This window comes from Aspergillus puulaauensis, chromosome 1 (assembly GCF_016861865.1).
Source record: "Aspergillus puulaauensis MK2 DNA, chromosome 1, nearly complete sequence".
NCBI classification, from domain to species: Eukaryota; Fungi; Ascomycota; class Eurotiomycetes; order Eurotiales; family Aspergillaceae; genus Aspergillus; species Aspergillus puulaauensis.
Window position 1 is genome coordinate 4,406,755 of NC_054857.1, and position 12,952 is coordinate 4,419,706.

Here is a 12,952-nt window from a genome sequence, read left to right on the forward strand (position 1 = left end):
GGGGAAAAAGAGGAGCAGTTCTCCGAGGGGCGCGGATAGGTATATAAAAACGGGGGCGAATCCGGAAATCGGAAGGCACCTGACATCTCCAGTTTTTGATATGAACTTCAACTTCTAATTCTAGTTATCCAGCGCCACCACGGAGGGGTGGGACAACCAGTGGTCTGAACTTCTGACGTCGACAAACAGGGCACCCGCAGGCATAGCCCAGGATCGATTCCCCATGGTGGATCCTGAATTCTCGTGATCCACATGGTTGAAAACCGTAATGGGCGGAGCCGGCGACAGCGCGGTGGAGAACTGGCAAAAAACCAAAGAGAATTGGTTTTCAAGGCTGGGTCAGCGGTGCCGAGCCAGTGAATGCGGGAAGACTCGAGCCCGGGCCCAGCAGAGATGAGAAGGACTTTTGTGGACGAGTGAGAATGGAGAAAGGCAGGAGGACGGAGGCTGCAGCGGATCCACGACGGACGAGGAAGAGGAGCTACAATGAGGGAGATCGTGGGCACAGGCGGGTCTGCGCTGTCTTCTCCAGAATGACGAAAATCAGCTCTTGCACAACTTGGCAATATCACACGAGCTGGCGCTAAACGGACTCACCCTCATTTGCGGGATTGATAGCGGTAGCAAGCCAAAGCTATTAGGACGCCATGATGATTCGACTGCGAATTGTGAGACACTGAGGTTGGAAGAAGAGGGAGAGGAGGGAAAGCTGCGAAAAAGGAAAAAAAAGGTCTTCGAGAACGTTCAACTGGCGGTCGCGCTGCACACACCAGTGACACCACACCACAAGAAAAGTCCTTGTTTCAATTTATTCCGGGATCCTAATCCTTTTCTGGGAGGTCAACGCACAGCTAATGCGGGGCTACTGCGTGTCCCTCCTAATTATCATCATCGTCCCTCCAGCATCCGTTCACAATGACAGATCAGTTCACCTCTCATACGAGGTGTCCCTTATACCTCGGAGTCGTTCGGTTCATATATATTAGATGTTATATTCATGTCATAGTATTAATATTTACAGCACGCCGCGCCGCATACCTTGCAGCTCCGAGCCCGATGATCACACGTATAGACAAAACTAAGTACACTGGAACGCTGGGGAGAAAAGACTGGGATATCTATATGCAGACATGAAAAGAAAACTAAAAGGTGTATAAGCAAAGATTCCACCACCTATTGTCCTCCCTTGGGGGTAGAAATTTAGACTGAGACATGGTTCTGGTCCTGGTAGTGCTCAAATTCCTCCTGCAGTTCAGGCACAGGGTCGCGCCCAGGGAGCCAAGCACTGTCCAGAGGTAAGATGAGACTTGGGTTGATATATTTCTTCAGTTTAAGCGGCATCACCTGGCCCCCAAGCCGGACCGGGAACGCATCACGATCGATAGCAGGGGGTGGTGAAAATGTCGATGACAGGGAGGGGGAGATGTCACCTGAGTTTGGTGTGTCACGGTAGATACTCTTCAAAGCAATGAACTTAGTTAGTGGTTCGTAGCTTTGAGTGTAAAAGTAACTGAACCACACCGTAGCCCCAATTAAGGGAACAATGAGTAACGACGGAGTAATTGCTTTTCGGGCAGCAACCAAGCCAGCCATGGCCATCTGGAAGACCGTCAGACCCACTAGGACTCGATTGCAGATCATCGGCCATGCGCGACCTGTCGAGTGTTGTCGGTGATCCATGGCATATAGAAGCTGATATTTGCAGATAAAATTGCCGATTGTGAAGTACATCAACCCAAAAAAGCAGATCAGCCATGAGCTCGGTAACACGCTGTACACCACACAGATGATGAACACAAGTATTGACTGTGGAACCGAATACCCATAACTGAACGTCGGAGGTGCAGAGAGTTCGGCAAAATCTCGCGGCGTCTTAGCCATGAAGAAGTTGATAGGGTACATAAACACGCTCCCGAACTCCAAAAGTCGGAGCGGGAACAGTCCCAAACCTTGAAGGATTAAAAATTTGTAATAGAATGGTGCCAGCCCCTCTAGGGAGCCAGCGATGACACGCGCAATGGTAGTGGCGTCTTTGAAAGAATCTCGAAGGCGCTCCCAAAAACTATAGAAGTTCGTGACAGTACCGATAACGGTGAAAACCACAAAGAGATTGAAGAACGAGAAAAAGAAACTCTTTGAGATCACAGAAAGTTCTACATCCCCTCGGGACATCATTCCTTGGTGGCTTGAGAGCCCTGTAGCAAGCGATAGTTAATACCAATTTCACGGAAAGAAAAATAAAAGTAAAAGACATTAACAGAATATGTCAAATGCTTACAATTGTATAAATAAGGGACCGCAACAGTCAGTAAAGAGAAAGCCAAGGTCGGAAGACCTGTCTGGACAAGCGATGTAGCGAGTGGATGTCGAGCAAGAAGATCGGCCAGCTGAGGCCACACTTTGTGGAGAGTCTCCAACTTTAGGAGGGTTCCAACGGGCACCAGTAACACGGACCAGAAAACAGAGAGAAAACAAATGAGTGCGGTGATAGACCACGACTGCATCATTCGCCTTGAGCGTGGTAGGTAGGTATTTCCCCAAACGACGTCCGCCGGGGCCGGGGCCAGTCTAGCGAGGAGCTGCATTGGATGGGGGTCGAGGATCGCCTGAACAAGCATTTGTGCCGCAGCGATAGATTTCATAGTCACGAATGCAAGCTCAGTGGGTGGGTACTCCTTTTGGCGTGCACTCTGAATCTGCTCATCAAGTCGTCGGAGTGCCTCCTCGTGATAGTCTATGGCATCGACCTTTCGGTAGCGTAGTTTCAAGGGACCGTACCATAAGCGTACCGTTGGTCGTGTTTTGACTCGGTTAAATGCATCATCTTGTCCATTTTCCAAGAGAAGGCGCATTCTTTCATCATCTTCGGAAATAAAGCTGGAATCAACAGGCTCCTGATGTCTCAGGGGCAAAGTATCTCCAGCCTTCCTGGCCCGCTTGTAGCCCAAATACTTGACCCAGGCGGTTTCTAGATTCCGTAGCACTTTAAATCGTTCTTCAATCAAATTATCCAGTGAACTCCAATTCCGGCAAAGCGTAATACTTTGGACTTCCCCAATGTGCAAGCCCTCGATGAATTCGGTGATTTTTTCTTCAGATCCCATTTCTGCCGGAATACCTGATAAACGAATTGTCCGATCAGTTGTGCTCGTTTGCCCCCCGAGGTATCTCTGTCTGATGTGGATGATTTTCTTCGTCTCGTGAAGCAGCATATAGATGGCGATACCGCTAAATATGTAGGTGAATACTACATATGTCCAAAGATACGGCGGGTCGGTAATTAATGGTTTCTTCCCATCCTTGTCAACATCGATATACTTATCCCAATCCTCAACGCCTAACTTTCCGGTGTAGCTATAATGAATCGGGAGAAGGATCACCGCAGACAACATAAAAATGGTGAACAGGAATCGCATCGCAAAGCGGAAAAAGGAGAGGAACTAGTCCCCCAATGCCATTAGTATATCCTACCACGAGCAGGGAAATTCGACACGTACAACGAAGGCATCCAGCCCCGCAGACTGGAGAACTTGTTCTTCAGTTATTCGGTACAGCACGGGCACCCATCCAAAAAAGCTGTCAGGAAGCTCTGGTAGGTTTAAATCCGTATGGTGTTGTCGCCTCCGAGCCGCGTATAATTCCGTCCATTTCGGCCGTAGAAGCTATCTCGGCGATAAAGTGTTAGCCTAGGCTTTCGCGCACAAATTTGGGAATCCGCCAGACGCCCACATACACAAAAGGATAGACACGCCATTACTCCTAGACCCAAGCTAATGATAAGCTGCGTATACAGGTCTCGCTGGCCAGTGACCGGGTCAGTCGGGTTCGGTGGCCCTTCATCCCCGGTGTGGTTATTTGCAATAGTAACAGCAGTTACCATTGCGGCCACGGCAGACCTCGTGAACGACATGACTTGCGACAAGAACGAGATCAGCCCTTAATCTTTGTGTTATTTCAAACAGACTGCACGTTTATCAGTGCATTTGGGCGCCAAGTGCTGATTTTCGAATCGGGTGATCGGGTTGACAACAACTGACGTCAGGGGAGGATAGTGCGCGCTTCACCGAGTCGCAAAGCCGCAAAATTGATAAGCTAGCTGTAAGTAGTTGGTTAGGGCCTCAGGAGCAAAAGTAGAGCGCAGTTTCGCCAATGTAGTGCTCGTAAACAAATTGTTATTGAGTGCTTGTGATCACTTCCAAGCTAGTGACCGTTCAACTTCAACGTTCAACTTGACGGTTGCTGATCGGTGGGTGTACATAATGAGTCAGCAAGATGTTATTCAAAGACAAATGGCTTATGCACATGTTATGCAATGCCGCTGCAAGTTGCTTTCGTTCCATAGACAAATTATTGAAAAACTATTAACTTGAAAAAAAAAAGTAAGCACGAGTTTATGCTAATCTACCATGTACGTTCTAACTAGATGCTGCGGTCTTGAGAATTACGAAGTATTTATATATACTCTTCCAAAAAAAGACAAAATGCTAAATATATCGTGAAGCGTCATAATAAAGGTCGATCAAGCAACCAGCGGACCATGCTTGGGTTGGAGACTATCATGTTAGAGTTAGCTTTATTTATCCAAAATTTTCAGCGAAACTCTGCGGAGAAATATACATACCGAATCCGCACAATGATAACCATTTCTGTTTGTCAACTCCGTGAGTCCCTTCCATGGACTGTCCCTCAACGCCTGTTTACAGCCTTCTAACCTTCTGGTCACCTGTTGAAATGACTCTGTTCTCTCATCTGCGGACTCTCGTCGGGCAAGATCAAAGTGTAGGAGTGCACGAAGGAAGTACCCGCGTTGCCATACCCACTCTGGGCCTTGGTGATAATTTCTGCCTTTGGATGTCGCGAAGTCGGTCGAGTCTTCCGAGTTGTTATAGTCTGGTCGATAGTTCAGATCGGATGGATCAAGAGTGGCCATACCCATGGGTCCCACAAGAACGGAGTCCGCAAGGGCAAGTGCTGCCAGCGCTTTCGATGGTTCAAAAAGATCGGGCGACACAACCATGGCAATTGGGAAGTTCGAGCGGAGCTGGTAATCTTCGTAGGGCTTCCCGGATCTGTACAGGTCTTTGTAAATTCCGCGGCGATTGACAATTCCAGAGTCGACAGCGTATTTAGCATCTTCCTTTGGATCCGCTGGAATGTAATAACAATGCTCGAAGTTGGTTTTGATTTTAGCGGCCCAGTCTTTGAACGTGATGGACTTGCCATTTCCGATATCCACCTTGTCATATGGGTAAAATCCCTGTTCGTTAAGGCTTGTGACCCACGTTAAAGCACTGTAGACAAGCCCAGTGATTTCAATGGCGGCGCCATCCCGAGGGGTCCCGGGTACTCCCTTGTTGCCAGCTTTATCACTTTCTCCCATCTTGTCCTGCCATGTCCCGCAGTTGAACTGACTACCACCAAAGATTAACCCTGTTTCCCAATCCACGTTGATATCAATTTGAAAGCCTTCAGTTTTCATTTGCACATCCAGATCTGAACCCGCGTTATACTCGCGGAAGGAGAGTCCCTGTGCGTGGCGCTGGAATACTTCTTGGATCACATCCACGACTGTTGAGCTCTGCGAATACGCCCTGGGATCGTCAAATGGAAACCATGTGTCGTCGTACGGCAGGAACCGCCTGGGGGTCTTCTCGTCCAGGAGTTCGAGGCCATTAGGTGCCATCTTCGTGTAGTCTTGGATGGCCTGCAACAAAAACCATATGGAATCGCGTGAGTTATACCGCGGTAGCTTACCGCTGCTAAGTAGGTTAGGAATCATGCCGTGTTTGAGTACACTGGCGAAAGCAAGAATATGCTCTTTGGCATCATCAAATCTTCCGGTGCATAGAAGCAAGCCTCTGAGGGAGATAAAAACATCTCGACCCCAGCATCTAGCCCAGTCCGTTGCGAAATGTGGCAAACCAGCTGCAAGACTTGGGACTCGTTTCACAGGCCATAGAGATGCTGAATTTACGTACCCAGTCTGCTGCACACTCACCATGGCTAGCTGTTGGATAAACACTTGACCTCCCCGCACATCGTCTCCGAGGAGTTGTATTCCTCTGTTCCAGGCAGCCACATATGCAGTCTGGATAATGATGGCAAAATAGCGAGGTAGCAGAAAACTTGGTAAACCACGGGCAGCCTGGAATTTTGATTCCAACCACTTAGCTGGACGCTGTAGAGCACTAAACTCCGGATTCTCTCCCATATTTGACAACCGATTGACAATATAGTCAAGGGCCCACTGACCTTGCCTGAGATGATCACAGAGAGGGTGCCCCAGGCTGTTATACCTGATGATATCTTCAAGAACACTCCACCAGCCCTGAAGACCAGCATATATCAATGGACCATGGTTGGGAACTTCATATACTCCATCTTGACCGCCACCAGAATCACGTTCTTCAGCTTCACAACGGTAGAGCACAAAGTTCAAGTCAATCAGGCTTAATTCCGAAAACGCTTCATCTGCACCTTCAGTGATTCTGTCATTGCTTAACTCATCAGGGCGCTCAAATATGGGAATTGATGTCTCAAAAAGAGCAATAGACCCTGGGATGAATGTGTCTAGGACTGATATTGTGGTATCGCCATTTTTCTCGTCGACTCTGGTTCCATCGATTTTTTGAACTTGACTGGGTAATCCTTGAAGATAAGCTGTGTCAGCGAGAGCATGCTCTTTGTCGCTATCTTCTTCCTGGGCATTAAGAAGCCATGTACCGATAGGCTTGACTTGAGTAGCAGCAAGGTGGGTAGGAGCGAGGAGGGAACCACTGTTTTGACCAGGAAAAGCCGTATGCGCAATCAAAAATATGCCTTTCCGATTTTGTGGATGGACCCTATGGACGGTGATATATTCACCCTCGTGATGAATGAATGTTTCGGCATATCCTTCCTGGCCCATCTTGGTATGAAGTTCATTGAGTAGCCGCTTTAAACCAGATATTCCTTTGAGATTGACCAACTCATCAATAGTCGGAGACTCTGGGAGCTCAGAATAAGAATACAACCGGGTTTCATGTACAAGATCCACTATTTCGGGGTAGATCTCATCGTACCCCATAACACTCCCAATTGCCGAGTCACACATTGCAACTAGGGCAGCGTTTGGAAGTGTATCTGTTGCGGTGCGCTTCTGGGCTGGCATTTCATTGTCATGGGTGCAATCCATGAAAAGTGCAGGAACAGGGATCGGACGGATACTGCGAACTGTTCCCGTCTCGCTGCCACTGGATTGGGACTTTGAAAAATCCTGGCCTGGGGAGGGTAGATCCAGTTCAAAACTGCCGATGGGGCGGCCACCGTGACGGTGAACCAGTCGGCTTAGCTCTTCTGTACTCCAGGCTTGCATAGCTTCGCGGATGAGTGCATTGATACCAAGTCGCTTGACGAATATATAATCGGCCTCTTCAGACCCGGTGAAAAGTTCGGCAAAGATTGCAAGGTCGGGGCGGACCTTTCGTGCCTCGTCAATCAGATATTCTGCGACGACGAGAGGGGTCGAATGACAATTATCGATTCGGAAGCCGGAGAAGTATCTGGCCATCAAGCGCGTGTATTTGGTCATGAATTCCCATAGGAATGGGTTATCATCGGGGCCGTTTCCATATCGTAGTTTGACGCAGTCGCCCCAGACAATCACTTCTCGCCGTAGATATGCTCGTGAGTCAGGCCCAGCGTTGTCACGCATAGCATCTGCGTTCCAGATCCAGCCATTGTTAGCAAGTGCCAACGCCTTTGGATCGTGCTTCTTAGTGACCTCGTTTAGAGGTAGCCTTGTAAAGTACGACTCTATCAGAGGGCTCTCTGTGGTCACAGGGCCAAGTTTGGGCCCGTGATCATCAATCCTCAGGTACTTGATACGATTAAAAAGTTGGTCGATGATGATGGACAAATCTGAATTGTACTCCTCGTAAAATGGCACGTTGACTACGTCAAGCAGTTTGCGAAGGGAATTTTCAATGGAAGCGAGATCCGACGATGTTGAGTCAAATTGGCCGAACAACGCAGTAGAAATGGCCGCGCCCAGCTGGACATCGACATTTCGATCATATCTCCCGAGGATTTGTTTGACAGTTGGGATCCCGTTCTGGCGGATGAATGTCGTCTGCTCTTCTAGAGGCCACTTCGCGTAGTTTTCGAGGCCAAGCTGCGCCCATCGCCCACTTCCCAGATCAATGGGCTTTGATGCTTTCCACTCCTCTAATACTTTCCGTGTGTTCGCCTTTACGTCAACGACGTAGAACTCCCATAGACGAAGGCTTTCAATGGCATGTTCTTTAACCCCGTTCATAACGGTCGTCAAGTCGTCAACCGTTGCAATTTCAGTGGGCAAGCCATAATTCTGTAAATCCTGTCCGAATTTCAGTAACGCAGTATCCAAATCGAGAGCTGCCTCAAGCCAAGGTGCAGTTTCAACGCTATAGCCAGCTTCGGGGTGCTCCTCTAGCCATTTGCTATTATTGGCAGTGTGGTTCCAAACAACATCAGTGAGTGAAAGAAGCGAGTGTTCCTCCTCCATACTTTTGATTAGCTTTTGGACGTCTTCCTCTCCGTTCGGGAATGCGCCTTCGTCAAACTCCAGCTGATCAAAAATACTGTACGGCGAGTTCGATGACCCTCTCTTCATCAATGGTGTAAAATGGACCATATTGTACTTCCGCCGAGAGATGCTACCAAGGTACTTGTTCCAGTCTTGAGGGTATTTGCCCATGAATTTTGCATGTACCGAAAATATCGACAGAGCATTAAGGGGTATGGTCTGGCTGCCGAGGCTAAGCTTTGGAGCGACATCGATATAATGCGTGGGTGTCCTTGTAGATTTTGGGGCCGGACCAGGAGAGATGCTAAATTCTGGGAGAGGCGAGTAGGTCACATAAAATTCGAACGACCCGGGGCGGGTGACTGGCACATCGATCTGAATGTTTCTGCTGAAATCTGGCGATAACCTGGAACGGGAGTGTTAGAAATTGGCGCGCCAGTAAAGGAAGAAGGGACAACTCACTTGAAAGCCCGAAATACCTGACGATCGAAGGACTGTGCACTCTCAGGGATGTTAACCCAAAGAGTTCCGTCCCTGCAAATTGAGCTACTGCCTTCAATAACGAAGCGGAGCGAGTACTTAGGACTGCCTGGCGGGGGAAGATAGATATACCCCCCGGGCACATCTGGCGAGCCATCATCTTTCAGAGGAAGTAGGTAGAATGTTTCTTGAGCCATTTTAAATGGTACAAAGCACTCAGATTATTCCGTAGCTTTGGTCGACCCTGCTCCGCGATTGGATTTTGGAGAGTGCCGTTGCGAAGGTGCGGATGAGTGGGGTGGCTGCTATTTGGCACTTCTCACAATTCCCGACAGACTCGGGTGCAAGAAAGCCAGCAGAGAATATATAGGGGAGAGGGGATGTACAGGGATAGAACCGGTTCCTGGTCAATTCGAGTTACCCTGAGGTCGATGAACCCCCGGCGGGTGACATCATCCATTCAGGCCCCGCCCTGGCCTAGACCCTGATTCTCCTCTCTGCGCGGAGGATGGGCTTCCGCGGTGGCACTTTTCAGCGAAGTTTTGACTACTAGTGCGGAGGACCGAGCAAGATTTGCGGAAAACAGGTAAATGTCATAAAGTCTATCAAAGTCCAAGTCTATATGTGCAAAACAATTCCACAGCATGTCGTATCCGTCTATATCTTCCCCAAAAAATGTGTCTATACCGAAACAAACAGAAATCAAGTCATTCACAGCTTAGCGTTCATATCCGACTGCTCCGTATCATTGTTTCCCAAACCCTCTGACCCCGAAAATGCAGTTGAGATCGGCTTGCTGTCAAAATGAAAAACAAATTTCAAAATTAATCATCGACGCAAACCAAAGGGGTTATTATTTTCAGGACCTATTTACCGCTCAATGAAAGATGGAATCTCGTCAATAGTCATGTTGCCTTGGAGAACCCCTGCAAAATTGTAAGAATATTGAAAATAAAGAATGTCCATGGCAAGGGCGAATACTTACGGTAAACGGCAGTGAAGAGTGGGAACTCTTCTTCTAGGCCTTGCTTTTTCAGGAAACTGTTAACCTCAAGTGCAGTCAACGTGCCTTGCAGCTTTTGGCCGTTCAGCTCTGTCGCCTCCACCTGTTCAATCGACTGGTTCCTCTCAACACTGAGCTTGGCGCAACGGAAGTTCCGTCCGCCACTGCAGCTGGTAATCATATCGGCAACACCAGCACTCTCTTCAGTGAAAGTCTTCGTGTTGATAGTTGCTCCAAAGAATCGTTCACCGAATTTCACCATCTCCAAAAGGCCAACTCGCATGATTGCGGCCTTTGCGTTGTCTCCCCATCCCTTGCCTATGACCCAACCCGCAGCAACAGCGACGACGTTTTTGAGGGCGCCTCCCAATGATACTCCGGCAACATCACTTACCACACTGATGTGGAAATAAGGACGGTGGAAAAGCGACTTGAGAACGACATGGTCGACTGGCGGGTACTCAGAGGGTAGAGCCTGTAGTTTCACCTTCGACAATTGCCCTGAAACATCCTTGTGCTCATAGTGCACGATATTGTCAGTAGATCCGGAAGGCGAGCGAGCCGGGGTGGGGGCCTTGGAGTCAAAATGCGGGGGGTCATAGCCGATGCTCGACTCAGACCACTTCTCCTGGCCGACTTCAGTGGCAATGTTGGCCCCAGAGAGCGCGCCGCAGTAAATTCCGAGAATTTTGCCAATGGTTTCAGAGAACAGGTGGGCTCCCTCCTCATTCACATCTACACCCTTGATGCAAGAAACTCCACGAGCGTAGGGAAGGATCTTGCCCTTGATCTGCCCACAGATATTGACGATGAACTGATGTGGCAAGTTGAAGACAAGAATAGTGCTGTCACGAACTGCATCCACTAGCGAGGGGTTGGCAATGAGGTTTTTTGGGAGCGCAATTCCTTGAAGGTATTTAATGTTCTCGTGCGTTTGGTTGATGACATCGGTCAAGTTCTGGGGGCCCTGGCAGAGGGGAGAAGCGGGGTCGTAGTGTTTGGACGACTGCGGAATTTCGACCTTTTCTTCATAAACCCACATTTGAACATCCTGTTCGAAGAGGGCGGGGTTGCTAGCAGTATTCTCGGCGACGATTTTGGCAATGGCGGTGCCCCTTGTTCGCTGTCAGTACAACGTGGCGGGGTATATTGGGGATTTCATTATACGTACCAGTTACCTGATCCTACCACAGTCACCTTGTGCTTTTGCTTGTATTGTCCGAGAGAGCCCATCTTGGCTGTGTTTGTAGTAGATACGGGTAGAAATGATAAGTTTGCGGTTGAAAAGTGTCGAGACGGGGTAAACCGCAGGTTCTTGAATGACGTTGAGTGGGACTGGGAATTGCGACGTATTTGAATGGAGGGGAATTGTCGAGACGACCAAAGCCGAGGTAGTATTGGTTTCGCACAGAGACTGCTGAAACGAGATTGACGACACAGAAGACGCATTCACAAAAATTTGTGGAATCTCGGTGGCAATCACGAAAATGCAGAGTGAAGGCGACTCCAAACCGTGGATGATAATTCGGCGCTGCTCCGGATGATTATCTAGTAGTTAATGTGGATCTTGGTTCGCCCCAGGGGGAACATCAATCAGGCAGGAGAGCAGAAGATCAAATGTCGGGATTCCACGAAATGACGTTGAATCTGTGGAGATCTAGCTTGTTGGATTCACCGGGAATGCGATAATAGGTAATACCGTCGTAGGGTCCAGGTTGAGGAGCAGACGTTCCCGGACCGGTCCTGAAGGAAAATGACCGAAGAGGCAAATGCTGCTCACGTGGTGCGGGGATGTCAAGTACCTAAACCGTAGGCGGTGTGCAGCGATGAGAGATTTTGAGGGTGGTCTTATCCTGATCGGGTTTTTGTTAGATTTCCTCTTCAGACCGTTCAAGTCGCGGAAAGTCAGTCGGAGTTTGCAGTCGGAGTTTGCGGTATCTCAAATCAGAATGGTAAGCCGACATCCCCTACCCGTAATTCTTTGGCGAGCAGTCGTCTCACTATTGCGCAACGTGCAGGCTCCCGTCCGATCGGTAAAAAGGCAAACGCATCGTAGCAAGCCCGGTGCGGGCAGCGGAGTCTCTCTTCCTAAGCCCTCGCTGTTGGACGACGACTTTCGGACGACGAAGAAGGATAAGCGCTTGATCAAGCACTCAAGCTTTGTATCGAAAATCGCGAAGAACTCTGCCAAACCGAACAAACGCCGCCGAGCCTCCAAAAAACTTGTCGCCAACCTTGAATCGTTAGCCGATGCCTTGCCTGAAGCCGAGACGGACCCGAACGACTCCAGTCAAGTTAATATCATCAAACAAAAGACTTTGAAGCACAGACCCGGTGCCATGAAACGCAAGGAGAAGCTTGAAAAGACAGAGCGAGATCGGTTTGCGAAGAATATGGCGCAAATGTCGAACATTCAAACAGCACCTACGCCGAGCTCAGAACCAACCGCCGACTCGGTGTCAAATCGATGGGCGGCTTTGCGAGGGTTTATCTCCCAGACAATGGAACATCAACCTGCGTTCAAGACGAACAAGTGAACAATCTGACGCGAAGACAATATGTATACGGAACATTCTGTCTGCCTTCGAGACGGGAGTTGCATCACCAGGAAGCCGCGTCCAATGATATTGGTATCATAATCCGTGGCAGAAAATAGGCTTGATGCGCGGTGATATTTTGTCCGTTGTGTGATCGAAAGCAGCCTGAAGACCCGTTGTGGTTGGAACAAACAGCTAGTGAAAACCATTTTATCCCTCGAATTCAGAGAACATCCGCTCGTCAACACCAAAAAGGCACAGAGTCAAAGTAGGTCTGAGGAATGGTCTTGCCCTTCAATGTGGGGGAATTAAAGGAGCGTTAGTCCTGAGTTCATTTGGCGAGAGCCTCGGCAGCGATAGCGGCCAACCAAATCGCATTCCATTTGA

General features: G+C 48.9%; 4 protein-coding genes across 4 annotated transcripts; 1 reads left to right on the plus strand and 3 right to left on the minus strand.

Annotated features, from left to right (window-relative positions):
* Positions 1-1,200: 1,200 nt before the first annotated feature.
* On the minus strand, positions 1,201-3,910 carry APUU_11747A (putative DUF221 domain protein; the record flags this gene model as incomplete). The annotated part of the gene is made up of 4 exons (XM_041697871.1): positions 1,201-2,195; positions 2,279-3,440; positions 3,498-3,662; positions 3,734-3,910. 4 exons carry the CDS (start codon positions 3,908-3,910, stop codon positions 1,201-1,203), a joined length of 2,499 nt encoding a protein of 832 aa, XP_041551113.1.
* Positions 3,911-4,484: 574 nt separating this feature from the next.
* Positions 4,485-9,222, minus strand: APUU_11748A (putative glycogen debranching enzyme Gdb1; the record flags this gene model as incomplete). The annotated part of the gene is made up of 3 exons (XM_041697872.1): positions 4,485-4,553; positions 4,622-8,951; positions 9,008-9,222. 3 exons carry the CDS (start codon positions 9,220-9,222, stop codon positions 4,485-4,487), a joined length of 4,614 nt encoding a protein of 1,537 aa, XP_041551114.1.
* A 673-nt stretch (positions 9,223-9,895) lies between these two features.
* On the minus strand, positions 9,896-11,477 carry GPD1 (glycerol-3-phosphate dehydrogenase family protein; the record flags this gene model as incomplete). The annotated part of the gene is made up of 3 exons (XM_041697873.1): positions 9,896-9,951; positions 10,011-11,143; positions 11,200-11,477. The coding sequence occupies 3 exons, from the start codon at positions 11,475-11,477 to the stop codon at positions 9,896-9,898; spliced, it is 1,467 nt and encodes a 488-aa protein (XP_041551115.1).
* Positions 11,478-11,797: 320 nt separating this feature from the next.
* On the plus strand, positions 11,798-12,565 carry APUU_11750S (FAM207/SLX9 family protein; the record flags this gene model as incomplete). Its single annotated transcript, XM_041697875.1, has 2 exons — positions 11,798-11,980; positions 12,047-12,565. The coding sequence occupies 2 exons, from the start codon at positions 11,798-11,800 to the stop codon at positions 12,563-12,565; spliced, it is 702 nt and encodes a 233-aa protein (XP_041551116.1).
* Between the last annotated feature and the right edge of the window lie 387 nt (positions 12,566-12,952).